This window comes from Hirundo rustica, chromosome 20 (assembly GCF_015227805.2).
Source record: "Hirundo rustica isolate bHirRus1 chromosome 20, bHirRus1.pri.v3, whole genome shotgun sequence".
NCBI classification, from domain to species: Eukaryota; Metazoa; Chordata; class Aves; order Passeriformes; family Hirundinidae; genus Hirundo; species Hirundo rustica.
In genome coordinates, this window is record NC_053469.1 from 1,317,718 (window position 1) to 1,339,470 (window position 21,753).

Below are 21,753 nucleotides of genomic sequence, written 5' to 3' on the forward strand. Positions count from 1 at the left end.
GAACCAAACCCCCCATTCCCTGAGTGCAGCCAGCCTGGGGGGCTGCTCAGGGGCTGCTGCCTTTGTCTGCAGCTTTTAGCTTTTTAGCACAAAAGTGGAAGGGACCTGCTTGCAGTTCGTTTCTCTTGGGAGACATACTTCAGACTTAGAGCTTGGATTTAATACCAGGTAGGAGAGAGAGAATGAAACCACCCTGGGTAGAAAGTCTTTTATAGTGGAATGAATTCAATACGTGATGTCAAATTCAGATTTTGATTTTGAATATCCTTATATCCTTAAGTTGAATAAGATTTCGAGGTAACTGAACAAAGCTGTGATTTCTTTAGCTATTTTATAAACCATGTGTAGTGAACCTATGGAGAAATTACAGCTGTTTGCTTGGATTTTGTTCTTCTTCTCTACAAACAGAAATGCAGACAATTTCTCAAAATGTTAAAACAGTTACTCCTGTTAGATTTCGTTACATATTCTGTGATCTTACTCCTCAAGAAAAGCCAGCTATGAACCAAGATGATAAATCCCTGGTGCCTGGCAGGAGCTCACCTGCTGGTGGGAGCGTGGTGCTGCAGAAATGAAACCAGAGCTCTTCTTGCAGCCAGAATTCTCTCTTCCTTCAGAGCTTGCAGCCCGGCCACCCCAAGGTGTTTCCTGGCTGGGAGCAGGCAGCAGCACGCTGCCTCTCGTTATGAGGTGTCCTACATGAAACTCTGAAATAACTTAAACTTGGGGATTTCAGGGATGCTTCTGTCTGGCTCCATTGTGCTGAGGTGGGTTTATTTGCTTGATTTTTCTGTGACTTTTGGAGTTTTAGCACAAAGCAAAGAATCCCATGGTGACAGGGCTGCTGCTTTGATCCTGGAGGTTCCTGTGCCACCTCTGCCACAGCACAGGGAACTCTGACACAACCTCTTGTTCCCTGCCTGGGGTGTGCTGGGCCTCAAGGCTCTGAGGGCGAGCAATTAGAACACCACATGAACAGCTTGATACCCCACCTGTGCTAGAATTAATGTCATGGTTTTTCTTTGCTTAGTTTGGTCTTGGACACCTTCAGGCCACACAGGGACCTCAGTCCCTTAGAGTTTGTCTCCTCAGGACTTGTAAGCAGCGCTCTCTCTCCTTCCCTCGCCCAGATATCAATAAATGCTGCATTTCCGAGAGCTGGGGGGATTTGTGGAGAGTTGTGTTCAAAACTTCTCTCACAAGTGAAGCTCAGTGTAGTGCTTGTGCTGGCTGTCCCTGGAGATTAAAGGGCACTGAACTGGGGACAGGGTGGATGGCATTCCGCCCTGTCACCTCTGAGTCTGCCCTGCACGTGTCTGTGTGTGAGTGCTCTGATTGATTTCTTTTACTTCCCCAAGGGTGTGTGTTCATATCTTTTCCTTACAGGATTTTGCCTGCAGCTTTTGCTGAGATTGGCTTATTGAGCATTACCACCTGCTCCATATTAATATCCTTGGTGAATGTGACAAATATCCTGCTTATCTTCTTTTCCAAATTGATAATTATTGTTTGAAATAGGATTGAGAGCAGTAATTTACTCTGTGAGGATTCTCCCCATGGCTTCACTGGCACTTGCCTTTGCTATTTCAGTACCTGTCACACCAAAACTCTTCTGCACGAGTTTTTAACAATATAACTGAGAAATCAATGGATCAGCTGATTAGGTGAAGGCAATTAGATAAAATCCCTTTTAAATCATGAAGATTTAATCACTGAATTTTGTATACTGTGTTTTTAAGAAATGCGTGCCACAGTTTTTTCAGTTGGTGTAATAATTTCAGAGCAGTTGTATGATATTTAATGGATGGTAATTTCCAGGTTTGGGAGATGTGCCGTTACTATTTCTTAGTTCCCTTTGTGTTTTCCTTTCCATGTTTCTGTTGCTTTATACAGTGCTGGGTGTTCTCTGCAGGTCGGGTTTGTTGGGTGGATGGCAGCCACTCCTGCTCCCCCTGAGCCCCTTGTTTTTGCCAGCAGTGCTGTGTATTTTCTACTACAGCATTGACAGGAAAGCAGAATTGAGTCTTTTCTTTCTTGCCTCCAAGTTTAGCATCTGAGGCTTGGTGTTTGTCTCACTGATGCTCCGGTTTCTCTGTTTTTCAGTTAACTGCCTGCATCCATGGGTCCGCAGCCATGCTCTACCCGATGTTCTGGCAGCACGTTTACATTCCTGTCCTGCCCCCACATCTCCTGGACTACTGCTGGTAAGGACCTGTGTGTGGGGGGCTCTGTCCCTGCGACCCACAGCACTGCACACACCTCGGAGCGAGTCCCAGGCTCCCCTGCTGCCGCTGCTGCTGGCTTGCAGCTGGGTAACCAGCGGTGAGGGAAGGCCTGCAGACCCAAGTGTGCAGCTTTAAAGGGAGATCGCTCCCGTGCAGCTGATGTCAGTGTTGCGTGTGCTTGTGCCGGGGAGCGGAGCCTAAAGAGTTATCTCCTGTGGAAATGAGCCTTGCCTGGCTCCCCGCGCAGGAAGGGCAGGTCCCAGTCATTTGCAGCGCCAGCAGGTGCCTTTCCCTGGATAATGGGCTTCTCACGTGTAATTAACACTTGGAGAGGCTGCCCCAGCTCCCCTCAGGTACCTGCTGCTCCAGGGCTGGCACAGGCTTTGCCGTGGGAGATCAGTTATTCATGGACTTCCCGACAAAGGCAGGGACAGGGGCTGCCCAGAGGGTGAAAAGCAAACCCTGGGCCAGGAGGGAAAGGCAGGAGTCACTGAGGGGATTCTTTGGTGGCCAACGCCCGGCCACGGCAGGAGGGAGCCAGGCTGCGTGCAAAGAATGATTTCAAAACGTACAACTGTCAGGCAGCTCACAAATGCAACAACTGATTTCCTTACCCAGCCAGGAACTTTAATTGGGGAGGTAGCACCACACTCTGTCATTGTTTGAGTAAGTCGATTTAGCAACAATTTATGTGCCATAAAATATTTCCCAAAATAGAGTCCACCATCTATTTTGTAACCGTGTGAACCTGGAGATGTCATTCTTGCCTGGGAGGACTGAGCAATCAGCTCCCTGCTCCCTGCTTTAAGGCAGTACTCCTGCTTCCTGGTGTCTCGAAAGGGAAATGACCTGAGATTATTTAAAATAGAAGAGTTCCATTTAATTTTAATTATTGTCTGGTTATTTAGTTTGCAAATATATATACATAAGAATTTTAGAGAGCTGAAATGGGAACAAAACTTGAAGCAATGAGAATTCTTCAGTTCTTATGAATACAGAATATCTTGTTCATTCAGTTGGCTGTGCTCATTTACTGACTGTGCTGTGATGTTTTGAATCTTCTCCTGCTCTTTTGAAACTCACAGAAGGATGGATAGACTGTGTCACTCGAGATCTTTGAAAGTTTTTTGAAAAAAGTATATTCCACCTGTGATTATTTGCTTTTTGCTTCCCATTTCCCTCTTGAAAGGCTTTTCTTAAGTGTAATATTTCTGTTCCCCTGCATTCCTCACTGACATACCTTCCCTCAGAGCTGAAAATGCCGAAATGTGTCTCCCAAATGTTTGTTCTCAATGCTCTTGCTCTGTAGTCAATGCTGAGTCAGTGCTGCTGGTGAATCCTCCGTGGATTTGGAATGACTTCACTCATCCCATCCTGTCCTGTAGATTGTTGAGGACAAAGGGGCAGGAGGGGAAGCAAGGGGAAGAGTGCTATCTGTCCTTTATTTTTATTTTGTAATTAGGCACTGCTCTTTAATGTATTTTCAGCCCAGGGAAATGATTTGGGTGCAGGAGACTGAAATACTGAGACTAGATTCCATACCTTAATGCACAATAGCTTGTTCCTTTGAATAGAGAGCAACAGAGGAAGCACAGAAGCCCTGCTGCACTGCTGGTGGCTGGTTTGGGGTTGTTTGGCTGGGTTTTGTTTGTTTAGAGCGCATGCCAGCAGGTGCCAGAAGAGCTGGGTAGTGAGTGCTGCCACCAAGCATCGACAGTCAGGCACATACAACTATTTGAGTTTGGCCAGTTCTTGTCCATCTATTCTGTTGGGAATTTAAACATTTGCTGATGTGAAGGAAGCAGTATATCAATTTTCCTCACTGCTTTTCCCACATTGTTTTCTGTGTGCCATCAAACCACTCCCACTGTGTCTGTTTGCTTCCTTCTTGCTCCCAGTGTGTGTTTAAAATGAGCCCTTAGAAAAGCCCAGCTTTGCTGGGCTGGGACACAGCTGAGCGTGTGCTGAGCCCCAGAGCTTTGTCACCAGAAGAAACAGTACGTTTTGTAGGGTGATTAAAACAGTCTTTTCTATCAGACAGACAGCTTAGCAGCCAGCATGAATAAATTCCGAGAGCACCCTGGCACAGCTGCTGAACAAATGCTTCTGTGGTGGGGCAGTTTGCCCTTTCTCCTGGAGTTTTTTTAACCCCCTTTCTCCTATTTTCTAAATCTGCATATAGTCAATGTGCTCCTCGAGTAAGTGGAGGTGGAGCTGGAGTCCTCCCGCTGCTGGGAAACAAAGACTGCTGCCCTGGGAGCTCTGGGTGGGCGCTGCCATTGAGCCTGGCACACCTGGGCACTCCCTAAAGGCTCTTGGAGCTGCTCTCCTGGTATCGGAGCCGTGCGTTCTCTTCATTGTTCAGATTTATGCAGTCAGGTTTCTAATTTGCATCAATTACCCCAATAAATTTGGGGCGGAATTCTGTTGCATTTCAGTGAGGAATCTGAAGAGAAATCGGGAGACTGCCCCGCCAAGGGAAGTACAGCGGCGGGAGGCAGCCAGCCCTTAAGTCAGTGTTTGTAGAGCAAGACACAAATGTGGTGAATGTGCTCTCATCCATTTTCCTGGAACAATGAGGCAAAGCGGTGAAATCCCTGTGTAGCTGCAAATAGGAACCTTTTGGAGATCCTTGGCCTTTTACATTACTTTCCTGGTGAATCACAGTATTTTTTGAGGCTGGGCTTTTTTTGCTTAAGAAGAAATGTCCCTCTATTTCACCTGCTTCTCTTCCAATTAGTAGTTGCCCACCTCTTGGGAGCATAATTAAGAGGTCTCTAGTTTGCCTCAGAAAACGAATTAAAGAAATTGTAAAAATGCAACTGTAATAAATGGGTAATATATAGCCATTATGTCCCCAAAATCCATATTCATGCTTATGCATTGCTACTTTAATGATTTGATATTTACCTATATAACTCATTTGATTATAAATAAGGCTGATTGCCTTGGGAGCCAGCATAGCACAAGAGGAGTAATGACCCCTCTCTTTGTTCCAAAAGGCTCACGCAGGCACTTTGTTTGAGCAGTAAATACATGTGGTAGAAACTGATACTTCTTAATTTTGCACTTAATGGCTATTGGCTGCCAGCAAACAACTTTGAGTAATTAGTAGTTGTGGCTGTAAGAAGCCCCAGGACTGATGAAGTGTCAAGCAGTGGGGAAGGCCTGCTCTGAAGGGCAGTCTTTAATCTGCCAGGGCTCCCAGAAGGATTAAAGGTTGTGCCGAGTGTTTCTGCCCTTTATGCAAGGGATGTGTCTTGCTGAACTTCACTTGGAAGTCTTGCAAGTACAAATCTGCCCTGATAAAACATTAAAATCTGCTGGAGTATTCCTCGTCTCAGGACCTGGATCGCAGAGGAAGGACGGTTTCAGTGTGCCCTGGGGTGGGGAAGGGGGGACACACCACACTGCGTGCACAGGATGCTAAAGGTCTACTTAAATAATGGCCTATGATTAACTCATGGTCAAGAGAAATGGTGATAAAAGCAATTTATGAAGCCTGACTTGAACTTTGGGCATTTACTTCTAGGTGTGCTTCCTATTCAGTCATATTGATGAGTGATGATGGATCTCTGGTAGATTTTAATGGGAAATATTTATGCTCTTCACCAGAATGACATTTTATTGAGGTTATTTACGCAGACCCTGTAATTATTTTATATGCTGGATTGCATTACATGCAATGTTTGTCACTTGAGATTTGAAAAGATGAGCCACTGCATCCAAAGCTGATCCATGTATCTTAAGCCATATCTTTTCTTCCTACGTTTGGAGATGTTAATAAGTGGCTGGTTTTTGGGAACACTGCAGTCTTCCTGCTTCCTTTCATTACATTCGCCAAGGTTCCACTAGATGAGACATTTGCAGGCTTGAGACTTCCTGCCGAGGTCCCGACTCCGTAGGGTGGGGATTGAAGCTGTGGCGTTGCTGGAAGTCCTTAATTGGAACCACATTGGTGGTGGTGGCACCCGGAGCAGCCAGAGCCAAAGCAGTGCTTCATCCCCTCAGTGTGAGATTCCTGCCTGTTCCCTTGCTCCTGGGCTGTGGGCACTGGAGCTGAAGAGATGGAATTTGTCACAAATCAAAGCAGTGCTCAGCTGAGAGCCCCCGTGTGTCACGGCTGAGTCCTGGGGAGCGCTCAGACCTTGTGCCACGACTTGGCTGGGTGCTTCACTTACCACCTGTGGGATTCCCAGGAAGCAGGAATTCGGGAGAATTCTGTGCTGTAGCAGTTCCTCTGGCCTCTGTCCCAAGGGGCTCTGGGGCTGCACTCATTCTGGGCTCTGCCAGTGAACTGGGAAGGGCTTGTGGAAGTTGTGTGTTTAATGTCTCAGAAAGGAAAAAAATGGTTTCACATGGAATGTTTACTGCAAGGGCTGTTTCCACCTCGGTGGAGCATCCTACAGAGTGGCACTTTGAGGGGGTGTATTAATAAACAACATAAATATTAATATGCTTATCAGTAAATACAGTTTTTAAGGTATTTCTTAGGAAAAGGAGAAGCAGGGATTTTTGCTGGCCTGGTGTCTCAGGAGCTTTTTCAGCACTGTACTGCTCTTACTGAGCAGTAGGCACCAGCTTAGAGCAGCAATATGGGAGATATTTTAATCCAAGGCAGTACAGTGACATTTCTCTCATTTTTTTCATCTGAAATTGAAAATGAGCTCTTTGAGCTTCTGTATCCAAAGCGAGCTGAGGCTCTATTTTAGAAGTTGTGTCTGTCTGTGTGCGCTGCGTTTCGCAGGCTGGATGTGCCATATTTGCAATTAGCAGCTCTGGCAGCCTGGCTGATGGCTCTGCTGCGAGGGGGAGGCTGCGAGCAGCTCAGCGTTGGAAATCCTGGGCGAGAGGCAGCTCCCCTCGGGGCTCTGCTGCAGCGGGGCCTTCTCAGCCTTTGCTCACACGGGGAAGGGACGTGGAGATCGATCTGCCCTGAAACACTGCCCTTCTGTGGGCTCACAAAGGTGTCACACCCCTGTCCCTGGCTAAAACCGGCCCCAAGAGCCTCTGGGGTGTTCCAGTTTTGTGTCCTGAGGGGAATATCGGTATCAGCCGATGTCCCAGGAGCTCTGGAGCTTATGGGACCTTCAAAAGGGGTTTTTAAGTGTTCTTTTACAAATTAAAACATGTCAAGATTTATACTTAAAAGTAAATTACTTAAAAATGTGTTTGGACTCATTCAAAGAATTCAAAACTTGTAGTGCTTCGTGAAGTGTATACATTAACTTCACCACTTGATGCTACAAGAGGGTCCAGTATTTGAAAGAATACTCTTGGAAAAGTCTGGATATGTTTTGAAGATTGCTATAACACATTTTGTTTGGTTTTCTAACAAAAGACCCCACTGTTAGGGATATGTTTAATAGCTGTCCTTAGGTACCTGCCTAAGCTTCCTCACTTAGAAATCCTGATGTCAAGAAAAAGTGAAGTCTTAAAGGAGAGGGAGGCTATTGCATACTAAAAAACTTCTTTCAAATGTAGTCTAGCACTTTGTTCACATGTGATTTGTTTGTATAGATGTATCTATTATTTTTTAAGCAAAATCTAATCCAGTATCCCGGTGTTTTCCTGTAGCTGGTTTTGTAAGTCGTGTGTGTTGTTCAGTGTTACGAGGATGTAAAGCCGTGTTTCTTTTCCTCTCCACAGTGCCCCCATGCCCTACCTCATTGGAATACACTTAAGTTTGATGGAGGTAAGTCTCTCTCACCATTTCTGAAACTATATATAGTGGTATGATTTACAGCCAGATTCTGCAAGCAATTACACATTCATTCATATGCTTAAAAATGCAATAATCCTGTTAATTTGGGAGTGCTGGGGGAATTGAGCGAGGCACACATGATAAGGTTGAATCTTCAGGAGCCTTATTTGCTCCCCTGAGCTCCTTGGGCACACTTCCCGTTCGCAGCTCGGCGGTGACAAGCTCACGTCGTGCTCCCCTCCCCACCCTGGGGCTTCATTTAATCAGTTCAGTGCCTTGCTTGGACTCAGGCACAAAGGCAGAGTCGATATTAAACCACAATGTTGACAGTTACAGTTCTCTTTTAGGCTTTTGCAGACAGATTGTAATTTTTTTAATGTTCAAAAGATCTGAAAAGAAGGAACTTGCAGTTAATGTTAACACAAAGCTGGCAGAGCACCAGCCCTCACAGAAAGCTTCTCCTATAAACAATTCCCAGTAATTCATGTGACATTTTTTTTTAAACCTCTAAAAGTGGAAATAGCACATTTGCTTTTGCTTCCAGTACTGGGGAAACAGTGGATGACTTTCCTCAAAAGTATCTGGGAGATAACAAAAGGCACTGACTGGAGGTGCCTCTGAACTGCTCCTCCTTCCTGTGTGTGCTCCTTGCCAAGGAGTGCTCCGGGTGGGAAGAGCCATTCCTGCCCAGGGAGCTCGGCCTCCTTGGGGCAGCCTTGGGCAGCTGGGTCTGCACGTGCCCCTGGACATTAACGGACCCTGGCTCAGATCTGGGTTTGCAAATGCGTTTGGAAATCCTTCGTGTTCGGGGTACAGGGCAGTTCAGACAGCCGGGGGTTACACCACATAAAGGGGTTGTTCTGGTATTGTCCATAAAAATATGTCATTTCTGGAAATACTGATAAAGATTCTTTCACTAGGGTAAATGTGTGTAATAATGATGCCCTGTGTGTTTGTATGTGCTGTGTAACATCCCCCCTTTTTCCAGCATTAATGACAGGTACTTTAGAAGTCAGTTTTTTCATGAAAAGATAGATTAAATGTACAGGATGTCTTTTTCCCTCTCCTTACCATCCTGGGTACAGATGATTTTTTATGCTCTTTATACTGCTACACCAAGTAAAGAATTGCAGTACAGTGTGTTTGTGAATAACCAGTTTGTTTAAAAGCCAACACGTACATTTGTTTGTACATCATATGCTTCTGTTCAAGGGGCTACTCAGAATCACCCCTCGATACTGCACAGGCAGGAGCGAGGTAATATCTAGGAAAAAACATATTTTTCATGTAGATCAAGAAACTTTCTGCCCCATATCCATTCCAGGCAATCGTTGGTGTGATTATTGTGATATCTGTAAAAGATGGAAGAGAGCTGGTAGAGGATGGGAGAATATCTCCATACACACACTTAACAGCTTCCACAGATGTCTGTGCTCACAACGAGCTCTGTGGTCAGCCTGGGAATGGATATAGAAAAAAATTTAATAATTACACCTTGGAGTTGCTTTGTGTGATGTCTCCCTCCCGCCTTGCTCCATAAATCCATTGCCTCTTCCTTTGTCTCCGTGTTTCAGACTGCAGGGTTCTGTGGGCCTTCCAAACTCCATCTGTAAAAACTCAAAAAAAGGAGTTGTTCTTGGAGAAGCCAATTTTCATCCATTTTAGTAACTTGTGAAAAAATCTGTTTAGTACTAAATCCAGTCTGGCTTTTGAATAGCCAGAGATTCTGGAACACAGACAGGCTTTGGCAAAGTAGAGTTATTCAAAGTGCCTTATCAAATAAATTAAATAAATAAACCAAACTGTTTTCTCTGCTCTTCTGGATAATTCGAATACAGACAGAACTGCATCTTGCAGCTAACACTGCTTTTTCCATTGAAAAAGAACATAAAATTCCCCAGTGGCTGCTGGATCTGTCTGGTGGCAAGTGCTGCAGAATTTCTGTGTCCTGGGCAAGAGAAAGGTGACATTTGTCACATGAGCTGGACACTTCCTAGGTTACCTCTTGTTTGTGGTGCTGAATGCTCACTCTATTTGTCCCTTCCTTTATTTGTAAAGTTGTGTCCTTTTTTGTTCAGAATAACATCATAGTAGCGACAGCAGTTCTTTTTCTCATGATCTGGCAGTTGTGTTTGTTTAAAAATATATTATTTTCCATATCAAAATAATTTTATAAACCTGAATTATATACTGCTGCCATTATTCAGTATTCCTTTTCCCTGAACACGTTGGAGTGTCAGGAGGAGGAGTTCATTCCCACACTTGCAGCTGAGGCAGGTGGAGCCTTGCCCGGTGTGGAGCCCAAGGAGTGCTGCAGGTAGGTCTGGGCTCAGGCTCTGCCCGTGCTTGGATCTGTCCTCCTTGTGCCAGCATCAGTGGCAGCCTCATCTTGCCCAGGGAAGGCTGTGAAGGCAAGATGGGATTTGGGATATAGAAAACAATTATTTTCTACCTCTAGTCTTGTTTCTGTGGGTTTTGCTGTCCCGGTGTTGGAATGGGGCCTCTGGAAGAAACAGAAGTGTTGGTGATTTTAAACAAAATCCAGCCTCTCTCAGCTCGACAGAACTTTCCTGAACTCTGTGGTACCTGCAAGTTAGTTTGCAGTTTCCCGTGTTCCACAGGGGCTCTGTAGAAGGAACAGTTATTTTAATGCAAAATGACAAATTTTTCTTATGATTAAAATATCAAGCCTATCCATTGACTGTTAAATCTAATTTGCTGTGACTGAAATGTTCTCCAGTGAGATAAGATAATCTCCTGTTATAGGTCAGAGGGCTCCAACTGATTTATGGGGGAAAACCTTGGTAGAAAATACAGAGCTGTGTTTTGTGCTCTTATTTTTCAGCTTTTCTATCATCACCTAGTTAGTCATTCTTTATAAGATTTCCATTTAGCAATCCATAAAGTGACTTCAAAGAAGGCTAAAAGTTTATAAGCTGTTGGATAAGCAAGGCTGGAGCTATCACATGAATAATGGAACATGCTTATGGAACTAATTGAATTCATATTAGATGAAGATAAGTACTTAGTAGTGATAAATAATGAGATAGGAAAATGAAACTCTATCAAAAGAACACACCCCTTTCACTGTCTTATTTTCTGCCTGTGCACTGTAGGCTGTTTTAGTCTCCAGATTATATAAAATTGCCTTTTGTGTCGGAAGCTGTGTCAAACTTAGGTACAAACTTTACGGTTTGTCAGAGAAAACGATGGTTTCTGCAGCTGCTTGTGTAGGAAGGTTATCAGTGTGATGGTGCTGATGGAGGGGGAATGCCCTTGACCTAGGAGCTCCCTGCTGGAATTTGGGCACATGTGGTTTTGATTGACTGCTGGGGATGGCTGTGCTGGGCTCTGAGATGTGGAGCTCTGGCAGGCGGCTCCAGCGTGCCAGGATCCACTGAGGGGAACATCCCCTCTTCCCTGCTCTGTTTGGGGCACAGACACAGTGTTTAGAGGCAGAATTTGTGATTGGAAAAGTATTTGATTTTGTTATTAATATTCCAGTTATTCAAGGACTTTTCTGGGACTTCAGAACTGTAATTCTTGCAAGATTATCCAGGATGAATTTGTGTGTGAAAACCGCACACTGCATTTCAGAATGCTCTTCTAACCTTTTTCCTACGGAAAGAGCACACTGGTGTATATCATAAAAGCTGTATGAGCAGATTTTTGTTTTACTTCATCCTGGTATCAGTAAAAATGTTCATGTGAGGAAAGAAATGCTCAGTGACATTCCTGATAATGTCGATAACATCTCCTGTGCAGCCAGGGCCCCTCAGAACCCCCATGCCCATTTGGGGAGCACTTTTGGGCACATTCCCCTGCTCCTGTTGGGGGTGAGGATGCCCTGCTCAGGATCCTGTGTGACCATAGCCCAATTAGCGTGCGCCGAGTCTGAGCTAACGAGCCCTGAGCGCGGGTTCTGTGAGCCTGGGCTCAGACCAACCCTGCCACGGGGCTCCCCTTCCCAGAACACACCCTGAGAATTCATTGACCACTGGCATCTGCCACTGGTACTGTTAATTGTTAATTATATTTTTGATTGGAGTGAGAAGCAGTAATTAGCTTTTCCCACCCATTTATATGTAGTAAATCAATGCTTCTTCTACCTGTAACTGAGGAAGTGCAGCTTTTCCACTGGGTTTTAATGAAGGGTTATAGATTAACTTAAATCCAGATCTTAAACCCCTAAATGCAGTTTAGCCACTCACAAATATTCCCAATACGGCTGTACGTGGTTTCAGTATTGCTAAAAATGCATTTAAAAATATGGCAGATTAGTTATGGAATTTTATCCAGTTTTTGGGAAAATGGAAGTAAGAACCCTGTTTTACTAGAGGATTCTGGGGGGTGAGCTCTCAGAAGCCAAGCCCTGCAGTACCAAGCAGGCTTCCCCAGCAGCGGAGAGGTTTTTACGGGTGCTGTTTGTCACTCAGTTGGCAACAGCTGCTTGTGATAAGGATCCGGGGAATCACCTGTAGAGGCTGGGGGTGCCCGGGCGGAAGGGTGGGAGATGGGCCGGGGGCCAGCCCACCTGCTGTGCCCGGATCAAAGGGCCCCGGGGTCAGGGGGCACATCCCGCTTAAGCAGAGCTGTCTGCTGAATAGCCATTTCAGATTGTAAATCTGGCCGTGATTTCATTAAGTCCTTCTGGCTGCTCTTGGGGCATGAAATAATAAAATTTTATATCCGCTGCCTTTCCTGCTTCTGGCAGCCAGATTGACACATTGTTGTCTGCGGCGTTGTGGTGTTTTCCTTAAGAAAATAAATGGAGACTATTAATTCGGTAGAGACAAGTCATTAAGCAAATGGATTTTAGGCTTGTTGTGAATCGTACTTTCTTAACAATTTCAAAGCCGGTGCACAGGCTAGCTAGAATGTTATTTTTGTTAGGAGTTGTGCCTTTCCAAAGGAATCGATGGAAAGTATGTTCCCCTTTTACTGTTACAACATTTTTTAAGATGCTGATCACGTTTGTATCTGGTTATAAAACCTCATGATCGACTAGGTTTATGTTTTGGCAGCGATTTAGCCGTGAAGTTACGCAAACCTGGTTTGTGGGAGGAAAAGCAGGGGGTGCTGGTGTTTGATTGTTGTGGAGGTTTTTTTGTTTGGTTTTAAATTAAATTATTCAATGAAATTGTTCACCTGAAAGTTTAACTTGGGATTCCTTTATGGCAGAAAATGCAGAGCCTGCCAAGTGCCGATAAAATAGCATTTAGTGTAAACTGGTGTTATTGTTACGGATGAATATTGTTTCTAGAGTGGGATGGAGGAACACATCTTAATTCTTCTATTAGAATATGGTTTCTGTGTTTTTGTGAACTTCCACATAAAACATTTAAATGACTCAAGTGTTTGGCTGCCTGTGAGTGGGGCAGGCACCCGGACCGTGCTTATTTACGGACCTGGTGTTTAAGGCCCCCCGGAGTTTGTTTGAAAAGTTAAGAGATTTTCACAGTAAAGGTGCCATTTCTGAAATTTAAAGTGCTCTTTTCACCAGGAGATAAGTTCTCTCTGATTAAGTCAGTAATTCTTACTAAGCCATGTTTATAGAGGCCATAAACAATGGGTTCAGTGTGCTTGTTAAACCAGCTTTCCATACCTCTCCACTCTTTTAAAAAGAGACATTTAAAATAAAAGGCAGGTGTAGATGTTAGTTTGATTTAGATGGATTTTAGGCGATTAATTATGGCTACAAGTAATTGGGCCAGGATGGTTAAGAAAGGTTTGCAGGAGTGAGATGTGATGCACATTTTCACTGAATTTCTCCTTTTAACTCAGTACATCTCTGACCCGGGGGAGAACGAGATAAGGAATCTGTAATGTTCATGTTTCCTCTTGGTCCTTGCTTAGCCACATTTCTTTTCAGCAAAATATGGGCCTACTGAATACAGTCCAGTCTGTTGCACAGGTATCACTTGTAAAATTTTGTTTAGCTCTTCAGGAAGTTGTGAAATGTGGACTGGGGCTGTGTGTGGCTTGCGGCTGTCCCTTCCCATTTCCAGAAATTTATGACAACACACAAACTGTACTTGTGAAAAATGATCTACATGTTTTTGTGATTCACAGAATCCAGAGGGGTTTAATGTGAGAATTGCAGCTGAATGATGGGAATTTTTACTCAAATTCCACACAAGAGACTAAATACTGTGATTTCCATGTTGCTTGGGCTGATTAGGTGCCAGGTTTAGTGAAAGAAGTGTGTGATTATTTAACAAAAGCCCTTATAACTGCCTGATACTAGCTGTATCAAAGGTGATAGTGACAGGAGAGATGATAAAACCAACTAAGGATTAAGATGAACTGGTCAGTCTGCATTTCTGTAGAATGAGCCACAATTGGACCATCAAAAAATTATATGTTTTTGAATGCATTGCAAGACAGATGCTATTAATCAAGTCAGTCTCCAGTGTTTTATTAAATCTGAGGGCTGGTCTCAAGGGAAATGCCTTTGTACAAATACTGCAAATCTTTCCAGTGAGCTTGAGCTCTCGGTGGTGTAAAGGGGCAGCCCGGCAGAGTTTAACATCAGCTTCCTTTTGGATACGGTGATTTCTGGGCCAGGTGTGGGGTGACGACGCTGAGCAGCATTTACAGTCCCTGTGCCATGAGGGCATCCTGGCTCATCTCCCTGCTTGGCTCCAGAGAAGCCCACGTTCTATTCAAGGGTGCAGATTCAGCACCGGAGGTACACAGACACCCCTGGCACGTTCAGCACGCGTGTGCTGCAGCCAGCAGAAGGGTTTTTCCCTGTCTTGTCCTGCCAGCACTGAGGCTGACAAGCTTCTGGCTTTGGTTAAGTACTTTGTGAGACCTTTTTGATGGACGTTTTTCGACTCCTCTGAGTATAAGTGCGATTTTTAATTTTCTGAAACAGGAAGGAGCAAATCAGTTTGTCTGGTGCTTCCGGACTCCTAGAAGGAGCAAGGCTCCTGGATTGCTTTAGAGTTTATCAGATGCAGCCAACAGGGTGACCTTTGGTTCCTGCAAAGTACCTGGGTTGTCAGGCAGTGCTGGTGCTCTTTATATGGAAAGCATTAAATGTAATATTCTTCTGTTTAAGTTAAAGAAATGTCTCATGAAGACCTAAACTTAAATGTCTACAAAGTGGGTTTTATGGTTGTTGGGGTTTTTTTCAGCCCTAAGTACACAGCAGTTTGCTTTATAGACAGAGGACTGAGCCTTGAAAACTGAGGGTAATTATTTAGCTGCCTAAGGCTCAACTTTGCCATTGTTTTAGGACTTTAGTTCCTTTCTTTTAAAGGAAACAATTCCCTTCACCCCACAAAACTTTAATTAAAAATTGAGTATGTTTTTGTTCACTTTCCTGCTCAGTAACTTTCATTTGGTCCTGTGTGTAGGTAGGTAGGTACTTAAACATTTTTTTTACAGTGTCACTGGGAAATTTCCTCAATTACCATATTCTATAATTCCGGTTTTTCTGATTTTGAATTTTCAAAGCTTTATTTGAAGAGATTAAACCTGTGTGATTAATCATTAAAAAAAAAAACACCCAACAAAAACCAAAAAAATTCAAGTCTCCTGTTAGTGGAAGAAGTGTTAAATGTTGAAATGCTGCTCTGTTTGGTATCAGTGACTCATTTACTGTTTATTAAGCAGGGAAATCAAGTCTGGCAGTGTTTAAATTTGCTTAGATCACAGATACCTTTAGACAGTTGAGACACAGGTACTGATGTCATTCCTTTGAGAGATAGGTTTAAAGTTAAATTTCTCCTAGTTTTGTTCTCCCCCCCCCATTTTAATTATTTACTGATTAGGCTCTCATAGCATCCATTTTACTTAAACGCAGTTGTAAACTTGTCTATATTAGACTTCCAAAATTCTACCTAGAATTTGGAAACCACTTCCCATCCCTGACTTAATGCAACTCTCAACTCCTGGAAAATCCACTCTTTATTGTTATTTAATTGAATTTCCAAATATAAAAAGATGTGCTTGTAATCCTGATTTGACTAGAAACTGTTAAATGTGCAAAGAGGACACCACGAGAAACATTAGTAGAGGTGCTTGAAATAAATCTTTGCTTGAATAATCACAGACCCTCTTGTTTGACAAATTTCAGTGTGCATGATGTTAAGAACTTCCCTCTGCCAACTGAAGGTTAATTTTTTAGCGTTGTAAAATGAATAAATAAAACAAATGATAACAGGAAGCCAGGAATGTTGATTGTTTTTAAAATGGTTGAGGTTCTGTAGTGCCGTGTTGTTCTAAAATTTAATTCCCCATACTTACATTTTCCTTTCTCTTTTCCTGAATTTGCTCACCTATAGAAAGTAAGAAGCATGGCCCTGGAAGATGTGGTGATCCTTAACGTAGACACCAACACACTGGAAACGCCTTTTGATGACCTTCAGAGCCTCCCCAATGACGTGGTATGTATGGAGTGACTTTTCCAGGGGTTCTGTTCCTGCCAGCGATTCCTGCTCGCTGTGACCGAGGGCTCTCACTGGGAGCTCTCCTCGGGAGCACTCAGCTGCTTTCCCTCCATTCTTGATGTCCCAAAGTGTTTGGGAACGTTTGTTCCAACATTTGCAGACATGCATTGAAGCCTCCCAGTGAAAATCAGCTAATGCCCAAGTGAGCTAGCAATCCTGCATCTTCAGTTAACTGTTGTTTCTAAATTAAATTCTGCGGGTTTTCTTCCTGTGACTGCTTTCCGGTGAGATTCAAGGAATTTTGTGCTTTGTATATCCTGAGATATGATATGGAATGGATGCCTTCACATCCACTTCCATCACTGCTATTGAATTCAGAATTCAGAACTCATTTTCCTCCCCATTCAGCCTTTTCATTGGTAAATTATTTCATGTTTTTAATAACTCAATAGTATTGGTGTATAAATACTTGACATTTAATGGGACACAAAGACATCCCACTTGCTGCTGCAATCATCTCCACTGAAGAGGCTGAGAGGGGAGAGCAGAGGAGTGAGAGTGTCAGGAGCTGTTTTCAAGGCAGAGAGTGAATGTTTAGGAGAATGTGGCAGGGGAAATTCTGGATTTCCTTTGCTATCTGGAAATATTGTGCTGACAGTCAGATCTGAACATTTTTATGTGCAGTTGAGAAATAGAATTGATGTGCAGGGAGCTCAGCATAAGCTGGTGTGTGAGCAGAGGCTGCAGTGACGGTGAATGCCCAGAGCCTCCTCCTGTGACACCCCGGCATTCCAAGGGGATCCTTCTGCAGAAACAGGGAGCTCACGAGGAAAGGGCCATCTTGATTGGGAATGTTTTGGCTTTAGTCAAGCATTCAGTCTGTAAAAGTTGATTCCCTGATTTTTTCTGGCTTTATATAGTTTTTCATTTTGATTTCACTCCCAGCATCCAAATCTGCCAGCTGGTCACTGCTCCTGCCATTATCCACAACCCGGGAATGACAGACTTGTAAATTTCATGGAATTATGTAAGAAATGTCTGGATACAGTGAGCATGGGGCCTCAGACATGTATATGATTTGTCAACAATCAAGTATTATATTAGACTTTATGAGTCTTCATTAAAGGAGCTGTTGTGGGCACACTGTAGAACATCAGAAGAGACTTCTCCAATAAACACAGAACTTCAAGCTTTGGAATGTAATAAATTTTAAGAGACTTCCTTCCTTTCATTATTTACTTTTACTTCACTTTTATAACAGTAGAGAGTTGTGTTTTATTAGTTCAAATTTCTTGATTCAGTTTTCCACAGGTCTATTTAAAAGCTCCATTTTATCTCGGAGGATGTTGAGAGCAGAGCAGAGGAAGTGCTGCCAGCAAATTCAATTAACTGGCAGGGCTCACCAGTAGCATATATGGGGTATTTTTTTTTCACAACTGCTATATAAATACAGCTGGGATTAATATTTTTCACAACAAAGCTTTAAGTTGAGTCGTGTTGCGTTGTGTAATTAATGTTTGGGCTGGGGGTTTATGTGGGATTTAGCTCTGGCACATTGTTGCAGTTACCTGGATGATGCAGTTCCTCCTCCAGGTCTCTCCCTTCACACGGTTCCAGAGTTGGCTTTGACCACTAGAGAGCAGCTGCTCTGCTGTGCAAGAATTGAATTTCTGTCAGTTCTTTCATGCATCATGTGTTTGGAACTGTAAGTGGATCAAGTTGTTCATCTCAGCAGGGAGACGCTAAAGCCAATCCATTATACTTTTTTTTTTTTTTCCCCCTTTTCTTTTTTTTTTTCCTTTTTGCTTCCCTGGGAGATTTTGGGAGTGTGTCTCCCCACTGGTCTTAGTCTAAGTAGATGCATTTATGATCTGAGAAACTAAAAATGTCTTCAAGAGTTTCCTGATTATAACTGCCTGTTATATCAAACTACTCTGCCAGTTTTGCTACTTAATGTGAGGAGCGAGCAATTCATGCGCTGCTGAATAGACAAAATTTACATTGCTAAATTAAATCTATCTATATTCATCAATGAGCAAAACCATCTTCTCTGTGGTGCATCCACCATCAGGTAATTAATCCAGTGGAAAATTTCTAAAAGCTGTTTTGTCTCTCTCCTTGAACCACTTTTTAAATCAAGTGAATCAAGTCTTACAATTATTTTAGGTAGTGAGTTGTTCTTGAGTTTCATGATAGTGATATTGCTACCTAAACTGGTTCTTGGAAATGAAGAATGAACTGTTCTTTATTCTTTAATTCTTGGGATCCAAACAAGCATAGGACCCAGTGAAAGGTCTTACCAGTTAGAATTTGTGTCAGAGGAACTGGGCAGAATTGAGGCAGTTCCAGCAGAGTCTGCTCAAGTTGTTCCTTTGCCCCAGTTTACCTCGGCAGTACCTGCTGGCTGTCAGGCTTCTGAAGTGGTCGGGTCATGTCCCTGAAAATCAAGGTTTGCACTACTGTGTTACTGATTAACTATTTGAAATGTGAAAACCTGCCCCTTCTTCACCTTCTGCTTCTCATGTATTGCTGGAGATCTGGCAGCATGAGAGCACCCTGGGAAGTAACTTTCCTTTTAAAATAATCAATATTAAAAAAAGAGATTTATTAAGGACTGTGATTACAATAAATGCATCTGCTGCTGACAAGTCTCCTACACCACCGTCTGTGTTGCAACGAATAGCAAAGAGGGGGTAGTCATTTTTTTTTCTTTTAATGCAACCCGTATGGATTTTTCGTGTGTTTCCAAATGAGTGTCATCTTCTAGTCATAGTTGTAGTCAGAGCCCCAGGTTACAAGAGTTGCTCTGTCAGCTCGTCGCTGTTGCTCAGTGAAGGCCTGGGCGGTGCTGGGGGTGGCACAGAGCCGGGGCAGTCTGGGGCTCCACGCAGCCACCACGGGGAGGAAGGCAGGTTTTCACATGGGGAATGGGAGGAAGGCAGGTTTTCACACGGGGAATGGGAGGAAGGCAGGTTTTCACACAGGGAATGAGCTGCCTCCAGGGCAGCCACAAGAACCAAACTGCAGCTCTGTAGGCAAACCATTTTCCTAAAGGTGAATCCGGTTCTATTTCTTACGCTGTGTTTGCAGTAGAGCGTTTCTTGCTTTATTCATGTTGACAACTGAAAAGCCTTGGACCTAATTAAAAGAATTTCCACTAGCACCTTTACTGAACCATTTCATTCTGCTGCATTGCACAGATTGCATTCTGAAACATGGTGAGAGTTGAAATCGGACCTTTAAACCTCAACTGCCAGAAGTATAAAAATCTTTAAAAACACTCTCAGGGTAGACTGCATGTATATGTGTCTGTTTGGCTAGAAATAATCCTCATTTTCAGTGGTCACAATTTGAGGTTTTTTTAAAGTATCACTGTCTCTTTAGGCAGGAAACAACCCTAATTCTGCTTGTGTAGTCTACTTTGAATTACAAACTAATTTTTTCCAGAGAGTACACATGAGGGTGTTTTGGGGTGGGTTTTTTTGCTACTTGTTAGTATATTTAAATACGTTGCTGTTAATACATATTTTTTTGGTTAAAAGATTGACATGCCTATTGCAGTAATCCCACATATATATAAAATGGGCATCCTACAGTGTTTGAGGAAGTAGCAAAATACCAGCCAATATTCTGCTTCTGTCCCAACCAGGGCAGCTGAAGCACAGAAAGGCTGTGACCAGACCTCTGAACTCCTGGTTTGTTTAAAACAAGCATGGAGCTTTTTCCTTCTATATAGATGGAAGGTTCTGTATCTCCACATGAATGTTTAGAGAAAACCCCTTATAACAATGTTGGAGACGGATTTGAAAGTTTCAGAGCTCTGGATATTTTATTACACTTTTAAGAATTACCTTTAAATGGTTTATATAAGTTAATATAGAAAATAAAAGCATATTTCAACCTTACGAGTCTGGACCCCTTCAAACACGAAGTATGCTGTTTGGGTTTGACAGTCTGGTGAAGCTTTTATATTTAGAGGATTACAGAACTCCTTGAGGAGCATTATCTCAGTGAATAGGAGTGAGCTTATTTTATGGGCCCCAGACTAAATCTGGTGTCGTGTTATGTTAATATGGGTTTGTGTGCTCATTAATGTGTGGATCATTGGCATAAGCATTCAGATTTATAAACAGTGCTGGACACACTCTTGGTTATTTCTGTTTTACTAAATAATGAAACTCCTTCTACAGCATAATCTGCAGAAGATTTAAAAGGAAATGTCTTTGCAACTGTTTTAGTAAACACAAGTGCAAAGATAACATCCAAAAGAAAAGCTAGTAGTGCCCAGCATGGATTCTATATTTAACGCCTGTGGAGCACGACAAGGAGTCACTGTGCCCTCCCCAAATGCAAGACTGCTGCAGGAGGGAGTTACGTTGGGGATGTGCTGCGGGAGGGATGGAACTGAGACACTCACAAACACTTCAGGAAAATCAGGCTGCCATGGGCGACCGAGGCAGGCGGGCGGCAACACCCCAAGGCTGAGAAAACTCGACTCATCTGGTAGGACTTTGGAGATATGGATGAGGCCACAGCAAGCTTTCCTTGAGAGCTGGAGGATGGGAAGAAGGTCTTGAAAGCTAGTATGAACATTTGAACCATCAGCTTATATTTTATGAGGTGTAATTCATACTCTCTGAAAACAGTTAGTTATGGTTGCTACCAGAGGATCTGCTCACTCTGTCAATAGTATTCCTACTACAGCGTTTCTTGCATAGTGTGAAGTACACAGAGCTACCCCATGGAGGTTTTCAGTATGGCATTTGGAAAAGGAAGATTTGCTAGTTATTGGCTCTTTCTGTTAAATTCATCATATGGATATTTATGGAGTTAGTCATGTTCTCCTGCAAATCGGGATGCTTTCCCCTGAAATTGTGGATCCTGTTTTTTGTGTCAGGTATCTCACTAAACGCGGGCCTCTAAAAGCACCACCTGAACTCCTTTCACGAACGAGTGCCCCAGGTATTTGGGTTTGTCTTGCTCTGCGTTGTGTGAGATCTGTGGCAGGACCTCAGCTGGGTTTTGTCTGAGGTGCCCGAAGGCTGTGAGGGGCTGAGGGGCCGTGAGGGGATTCCGAGGGGCCGTGAGGGGGCCGTGAGGGAAACCTGAGGGGCCGTGAGGGAGCCGTGAGGGGATCCTGAGGGACCGTGAGGGAGCCGTGAGGGAAACCTGAGGGGCCGTGAGGTAAACGTGAGGGGATCCTGAGGGAGCCGTGAGGGGCGGCCGGGGCAGGACACAGCAGATCGCGGGCACGGCCGAGCCCTCCGCAAACAACTCCAAAAATGTGGGACAACAGGCAAAAAAGCCCCACATCGAGCGAGGGGAAGTGTGAGGCGTAAAGAACGGTGGGAGGGGCTGTCGGGCATGACATCAGGGGAGAGGAGGCGGGGCTGGGGCGGTGCGTTGGGCCGGTAAACGGCGGCGG

General features: G+C 43.8%; 1 protein-coding gene across 9 annotated transcripts in view; it reads left to right on the forward strand.

Annotated features, from left to right (window-relative positions):
• The window catches only part of DENND1A (DENN domain containing 1A), a 151,685-nt gene that overhangs the window by 73,427 nt on the left and 56,505 nt on the right, over positions 1–21,753 (forward strand). For all 9 annotated transcript variants that reach the window (XM_040083552.1, XM_058423172.1, XM_058423173.1 and 6 more), the window contains exons 10-12: positions 2,104–2,204; positions 7,875–7,920; positions 16,224–16,325. In XM_040083552.1, coding sequence (XP_039939486.1) covers positions 2,104–2,204; positions 7,875–7,920; positions 16,224–16,325 — 249 coding nt within the window. The remainder of the gene's footprint in view (positions 1–2,103; positions 2,205–7,874; positions 7,921–16,223; positions 16,326–21,753) is intronic.